The sequence below is a fragment of the Glandiceps talaboti genome, chromosome 17 (genome assembly GCF_964340395.1).
Source record: "Glandiceps talaboti chromosome 17, keGlaTala1.1, whole genome shotgun sequence".
NCBI classification, from domain to species: domain Eukaryota; kingdom Metazoa; phylum Hemichordata; class Enteropneusta; family Spengelidae; genus Glandiceps; species Glandiceps talaboti.
Window position 1 is genome coordinate 14,154,215 of NC_135565.1, and position 7,636 is coordinate 14,161,850.

A 7,636-nucleotide genomic window follows, 5' to 3' on the forward strand; every position below is an offset into this window, starting at 1 on the left:
ACATCAGCAAGCTGAAAATGACGTGATATGTTAATGTTGTTGAGTGAACTTACGCAATCACAGAAGCAAGTTTGATTTTACCCCTCTCATGTATAGTTGGCTAAACACGTCTATATTATCGATATTATCGATATTTTATTGTATTCTGATAGTATATTCTGAGACATATCTCGGGAAACAAGTGCCTGTGATAAACTGCACAGAAAGCCGGTCAACAACGTTTCACTAGCATTAACTAAATATGAAACATTACTGAGTCTCCTTACTCTTTGGTTTATTATGTTCATTATGGTTTTAGTATTCTAGGTTTATTCTCTTTCAGATTGGATGGGCGCGGAATTTCAAACAGCCAATTATCAGTGCGCATGTGCAATATGTTTATCCTCGGGTGAACTTTAAAAGCTGCAAAATAAGCTCACTGGGGAAAACCCGCGATGTGCGTCTTACACGCATGCGTCTTATGTCGTCATTTCTACGCTGGTAGATCTGTTCATTTCAACATTTTCAACAGCATACATATCAGGTTTGTCATCATATTATATCCCTTGTCTTAGTACAAGTACTCGTAGATCTCCTGTTTGTGTCACAGGTAACTCTTTCCGTGGTGTAACAGATGCAATTAGCCATTTATCGCTACTTTCCAAACTGTAAGCTTTAAATGTTGCATGTTAAGTTTTCCCTGGCTGCCATACATAAACATTATCATTTCGTTTACATGCAGGAGATTATATTACTGGCAATTTTTCTTCCAGTAAATTATCACAGTCTATTATCATTTTAGTTTACACTAGTCTAATTATACAGCGGCAACATTTAATGCAGTTCTTATTTCTCCTGACAACTCATATCACTCGTCAAACAACGATGTCCTTTTTACAATTGATCCAAAACCTTCCATGCACGAATCCTTCATTGTGTTGGCAACATTTTGTGTCTACCATACCAGGTCAAAATAATATCTTAGAGACCAGTCTAGGGTTATACAGACATGAAGACTCATACAGAGCACAACTCCTTTTCTTTCGAACAATTTATTTGAAACGCGGCTACATAAGGGAAAGACATGTTATACTGTGTGTTAGCTGCAATAATTGTAGCGTCTTGCTGCGGTTTTGAGGGTATTTTTTCGTTTGTTTTGGTGACTTTTTAAGTTTTAGTGTTGAACCCGCACCTAACGCTACAATTCCTAGTGCAGGGATTCCAATCAGCTGATGCGATGCGGATCGGTATCGCACGTATCAATCCCTATTTTCGCCAAAATATCGACCTACCTACGGAAAATCTGACATTTCCTAACCTCAACACTTCTTAGGAATCCCCCGCCGCACAATCGACGCCCGAACTGCTATTTCCCCCGTCAAAAACGGCTGCCGAAAATGCGAAACTAGACAATTTTGAAAACATTTGCGGCTACGAGATCTCGGCAAATGTATCGCGTCAATCAACGACCTTCGTTTTCAAAATTGTCTTGTTTCAGCAACTAGTGATGTACCTGTTTATCATTACGAATCATTCCTCACCATAACCTACATGACAAAAAAATTGTATGGACTATACGAATGTGAAATGACTGTCTACCAAGAAATTCACGGTGAAAAAGTAATAATTGAAGATCTTTCGTTTTGGCATCTACTCAGTAGATATGAAGTGACGCCCCATGATTGGGAAAAACAAGGTATATTATAAACTCCAAACGTTGTCAGAGGATAGATAAAATGAAAAAAACAGTAAATCTTTAACCTCTTTTATTTGTAACTGGACTAAATGTCCGATCAGACAACCAACAACATATTCACTGAAAATTGTTTAAATTTGTCCAATAATTAGAAATTGTACATGTCACCTAGAGATGCATTTCACCAATGAGTAATATAGTATTAACTTGAAATCGTAATTCACAGGGAGTGCTGGTTTTTGGATCCAATCATATATTTCATTGTTTATATTTTACTACAGTATGTGCACAGCTACATAACTATTGTTACTCCTAGGTACACCAAGACTGTGTAGGGTATACAGGATTATGAGGAAGGTCATTACATCAATCGAAACATTTAAACATTCTACTTACAGCTAGTACACCTGTATGCAATATGTAGCTGTCACCTTTCATGACATGTGACAGCCCATGGCAAAAAATATAACTACACAAATCATTATATGCGATACCATATTCTTTATGATTTCAACTAAGATATATTATCTCACAAAGATGTACTATTTATGATATTAATTGTGTAGATTAATATTTGCCACATTTTATTTTATATAAGGTAAAATAGAGCACTACTACCGGGAGACACCATTCGTATGACAAGTTAATTGTCATTGTTGGTATTGCAGTTTCTATATATACTAGACAGTATTTCAGAGAAAGGACAAACGTAATGTGTTATTATGATATGTATCATTCATTGCTCTTTTTTCCTGACAGCATTGCACCTGTTTTATGAATTTTGGCAAGAAGATTCGATCTTCCACTCAACAATTGAAGAGGTTTATAAGATCAGCGACAACTATGAAACAATATTTACAACGTTGTATAGTTGGAACCGTGGTAAGGAGAATTTTCTCGAATTTCTTCATCATCCTTGGATTGTATTGAAGCACGAGATTGACATCAGAATATATATATATATATATATATATATATATATATATATATATATATATATATATATATATATATATATATATATATATATATATATATATATATATATATATATATATATATATATATATACGCATACACTTAGGATGTTATAAGGATGTTATAAATCGTTATTCGGAGTTTCACACTTTTTCAGCGATCATCAGACAACTGATAGATTTAGATTGTCAAGGTCGGTATGTCATGTAAATGTTTGTGTATTCATTGCGTAACAAGATAATCGGATTACTTTTCCTTATGGAATGTATGGAGGGTTACATCCACAGTTGGCGAGAAAATATTTATTTTCATGGCGGCATTTGGAGAGTAATTCTGATTTTTTATTCAGTAGCATGCTTTTGTCAGCAGCATTATCAATCATTCACATATTGACCTTAACAATCTCAACTTATCAGTCGACGTCTGATGATCGCTGAGGAAGCGTGACACTGACACTCCGAGTAACGACATATAAAATCCTTACATACATACATACATACATACATACATACATACATACATACATACATACATACATACACACACATACACACATACATACATACATACATACATACATGCATGCATGCATGCATGCATGCATGCATATATACATACATACATACATACATACATACATACATACATACATACATCGTAAGAAAACGCATATTTTGCTTTCCTTGTTTGAACTGGTTATCATGATTTCAAAATGTGTAGACAGTGAATAAAAAGAATGGCACTTTCATGTTTTAGTAATCCTATTGCATGCTTTACTAAACAATTTTTTTGTATGTTTACAGGATTGGGTACACTTCTGTTCCTTTCCGTAATATTGATAGGGATAATAATTTTGGTATTAATCATCCGGGCTATTCATAGTCGTTTGAAGGCGATATACAAACGATGGCAAAACAAGAAACATTACGAATTGATGGATAAGATAGCAGCCCTAGGATTAACGTTTCATCACCAATGTAAGTTTCTTCTAGCAATTCTTTATTGTTTATGAAAAGAAAGAAAATGAATGAAATAGGTAAAGCTCAAAGATATGAAGCTTAACGTGAATTTACCGTTGACGGTTGATTTGTTATATTTGTCTAATATTTGTTGCCATGATACTGCAAGAAATAATTTTAAACTGTGAAAACTCAAAGATATCGACATTAGTTTACTATTGATATTCCTAAGAATATTAGTAGGAAATATTTAAATTTCATATATTCTGAATCGCAATATGAATACATTTGGGTATCCTGGTTTGACTGGCATTTGGCAGCATTTGTCTTACTATATGGGGAATACTTGTAAATTAAATTAAAATCAAAACTTGAAGAAACAATATGTCGGCAATGTGTTACACATTTTATGGAAATTGATTAGAGATGGTTTGCAAAGAGTGTTTAGTTGACTAATGATTCATATGGCTTCTTTGTCATCGTTCTTTTGTAGATCCTGTGGAATTGTTCGAGTACCATGTGTGTGTTACGTCATGCGAGAAGGACCAACACTTCATTTGTGACATTATACTCCCTCGACTTGAGCAAAACTGGGGATTGAAAGTTTATTACAATGAACGTGATATCGTTGGAGGAATTAGTCCCCTTACTAACATATCTAGGGGAATATTCCACAGCAAGATTACGTTGATTGTTTTGTCACAGAATTTCATTGAGAGTTCATGGTCAATATATGAGTTCGGGTTGGCTTTCAACAGAAAGTACAAAGAGAATAGAGACAGTCTAGTTATCTTGCAGTTAGGTGAACTGGTAGAGATCCCAATTGAGTTGGAGACGTTGGTGGGGAGCAGCAAATATATTGATTTCAGTAAAGGGGTCCGAGAAGATGGGTGGCTAAAACTGCAAACTGCATTACAGGGAAGGATTGGCAAAGAATCTACTGTTGCCTAAATTGATAGTCGAAGGAAAACTAATGAATTTTTGTCTTTATGTCAGACAGATGCAGTTTGTTGTATTTCAACATTGTAACTTAGAGTTTGTTTTTATGGAGGAATTATTCCCAGTGATTTTTATTTTAATATACAGACATTAAAACAATCACAACTTTCTACAGAAATCCATCCAGGTTTGGGACTACATGACAGTAAGGGCTATGTCGTTGTGGAAATAACAGTCAGTCCATATGCTATCCTGGAGTCACCCAGGCCCGGCAAACATCCAGACCTGCAGGCTCTGTGTGAGTAATTGTCCCGAACTGTTCGAGTCATTACTCCAGGAGCGCTCCCCTCCAAAATTCGCACTCATATTTTGAGTTGTCTTAAATTTACATTGGATATCTCGAAAAATGAAAGTTTCAGCATAACTGAACGAAGATCCAGTAATACACATGGGAAAGTATGAATGCGTCTTTGAGCGACTCCATGTAGAAATGTTGAGCTGATTGCTTCATATTTAGGATGTTACCGAGGATGTCTAGTACTTAGGATTTTGTTTAAATGTGTGAAAATTGTGCGATATCACGGATATGGGTCAAAATTGTGATTTTTTTCTGTTACAATATTTAAAAAAAAGATCAAGCACATAAATTCCATGGAGAGGTGTCTAGACGAAGAAATGTTCACCACAAAAGCACAATAATTCGTATTGTTACACCTGCACTCGGTGCAATTGGGAAATATTTGTCATCATATAACCAGAGATATATCCTTCACTAGAAATTGGTCAATTATTTAGAAAAAAAGACATTGTTTCTGTTAATTAGTGGTCAATAATATCTGTAAGTAGTGTAGTGGTAAGTTTAAATATTAAGCAAAAATTTTAGTTTTAAATCTGTTATCATGTTAAAACTGTACTCGTGTAACTGAAGTATCATTTTTTTATCAGACAAGCATATATCTATTGATTGTTAAAATACCAATAATTAGACATATTATGTTAGCCTTTGGTCGATATTATCACGGTAGCTGTAGAGATACAGGTCGAAATCTGAATCACCATGTGGACCCAAGAAATTAATTTGATTTGATTAATAGTGTATTGTTTGTTCATATAGGTAATGCAATACTGTTTACGGTGTTACAAAAATCGTTGCAGTTGCAGTTAGTAAAGCGTCATATATTGGCCAAAATACTTTTACTCCAGAAATTACCCGGTGACTGATTTGTCTACTTTTGGGTGGAGATATTTTCAAGAAAATCTCAGTCGATCAAATAATATTTAAGACTCCAATAACCCTTTTGGATGTAAATAAGGTGTACAATATGACAATCGGCCCAAAATCTCATCCAATATAAACTCTGGGGTAGATAGGCTTGAAAATTGATGCAATGGGATAGTCTGAAAATGTATCAAATGTATCAAATGTCTATTGTTCATAATGCCTTTGTGGATGTTTGATGTTTGGTCAAAAATGTGATTTTCTGATACACAGGTATAGAGGGAGAAGGATTGCCAATATAGTCAAAAAACGTTCATCAATGGCATGTAAAAGCTCAGCCATGTACATTTGTATTGGGTATTAGTTTTACAGTACTTTTAAATAACCCTGATTTACATAGGAATATAGAATTAAAGTAGTTAGCTATACATATACGCCACCATAGTTGATAATTTGTTGATTCTACATCTATCTGCTAGAATTTCTTTCTTTTGATATTACAAACGATATAAGGGGTTGCTTTGCACCAAAGATGCAATAGAGGCCGTTTACGCACTCCGAGTAGCTTCCTTGGCAACCTTCGGAGCACTGACTCGAGGGTTAATTATTACTAGTGGTTTTTTCGCCAATACTTTAGCTAGCTTGTTGTTGTTTCATCTGATTTAAGTTTACAATAGTTTCTAATCAGTTGCAATGTTTTGTTATTACATTTCGATCACTTAAACCTAGTATTCAGGCATGATACATAACTATTCGATGACGTCATTCGATGACGTCATTTATTATACGTATACGGTAGTAAAATGTCCAAAAACCTACAATTATGCCATCTACTGTGCCAACAACGCTGGGGGATGTTTAATACCATTTTAGGCATTGATCGACATTACCATTGTATTAGTCTAACAATCAAGCTTTTATGGACACTACTATTTTCACTCAATGACATGTAAAATGGATTGAACTGAATTTATGCCCCTTTAATAATAGCATTTTCATATCGACTCTGAATAACTTGATACTACTATTGAAATCCTACGTACTGAGTGTTGCTTCTGTATTTTTGATTAGCTCGTATGATGCTAATGAATAAATAAACACAATTTTGATTATTGACCGTAAAGAGTCTGGGTATTGTATCATCTGGGTGATGTAGTTGAAGGGTGGGGTGGATGGGGAAGGGGGGGGGGTAGCTTCAGGTGAAGTTCAACAATTTGTTACGTAGACTAGTAGTTAGTGTAATGTGGATATAGACACATCAGTTACCGTGATATATCATAGTTGCCAAGACATTGCAAAAATGGCCACCATTCGTTTGAATTTGAAGTGATCTATAAAAACTCTTTTCATGCACATGCTAGGGGTACGCCCCCTTTGTACCAAATGTTGCCCAAAGTATTCGCAGTTGAAACAATGGAGAAGAGATAATAAGGAATGTAACTAATAATTTACAGAAAATTCACTTAATTTTAATACTAGATAATCATCTTTATTTCAAAATCATTAGATTAACAGGTATTTAGAATATATAAAAAAAATCTACAGCTTGCACAACTTATTGGTAAAATGATTTTAAACACTTAAGATTTACAAAAGATAGGGAACTCTTCCAAATATTTACATTTATTTTTAATATCTACTCTTTTTTTACATATTTATCACTTGTTACTACTCTAGTCTATTCATATCTCTACTTTGTCATGTCAATGTAATATATGTATAGCAGATACTACCTTATTGCACTGACACAACCACTTCTTGGTGAAATGTTTGTATATTACTGAATGTCAAAGACTGTTTTGATGTGTGTGAAAGGGAAATGATATCTGGTGAATTCCCGCTGTTCAATTAAAAGTTGAATTTTAA

General features: G+C 34.4%; 1 protein-coding gene across 1 annotated transcript; it reads left to right on the plus strand.

The window, feature by feature from the left end:
- Positions 1-490: 490 nt before the first annotated feature.
- LOC144448456 (toll-like receptor 2) lies at positions 491-6,911 on the plus strand. The gene is made up of 4 exons (XM_078138708.1): positions 491-523; positions 2,435-2,557; positions 3,457-3,630; positions 4,106-6,911. Exons 3-4 carry the CDS (start codon positions 3,588-3,590, stop codon positions 4,561-4,563), a joined length of 501 nt encoding a protein of 166 aa, XP_077994834.1. The 5' UTR covers positions 491-523; positions 2,435-2,557; positions 3,457-3,587; the 3' UTR covers positions 4,564-6,911.
- Positions 6,912-7,636: the final 725 nt, after the last annotated feature.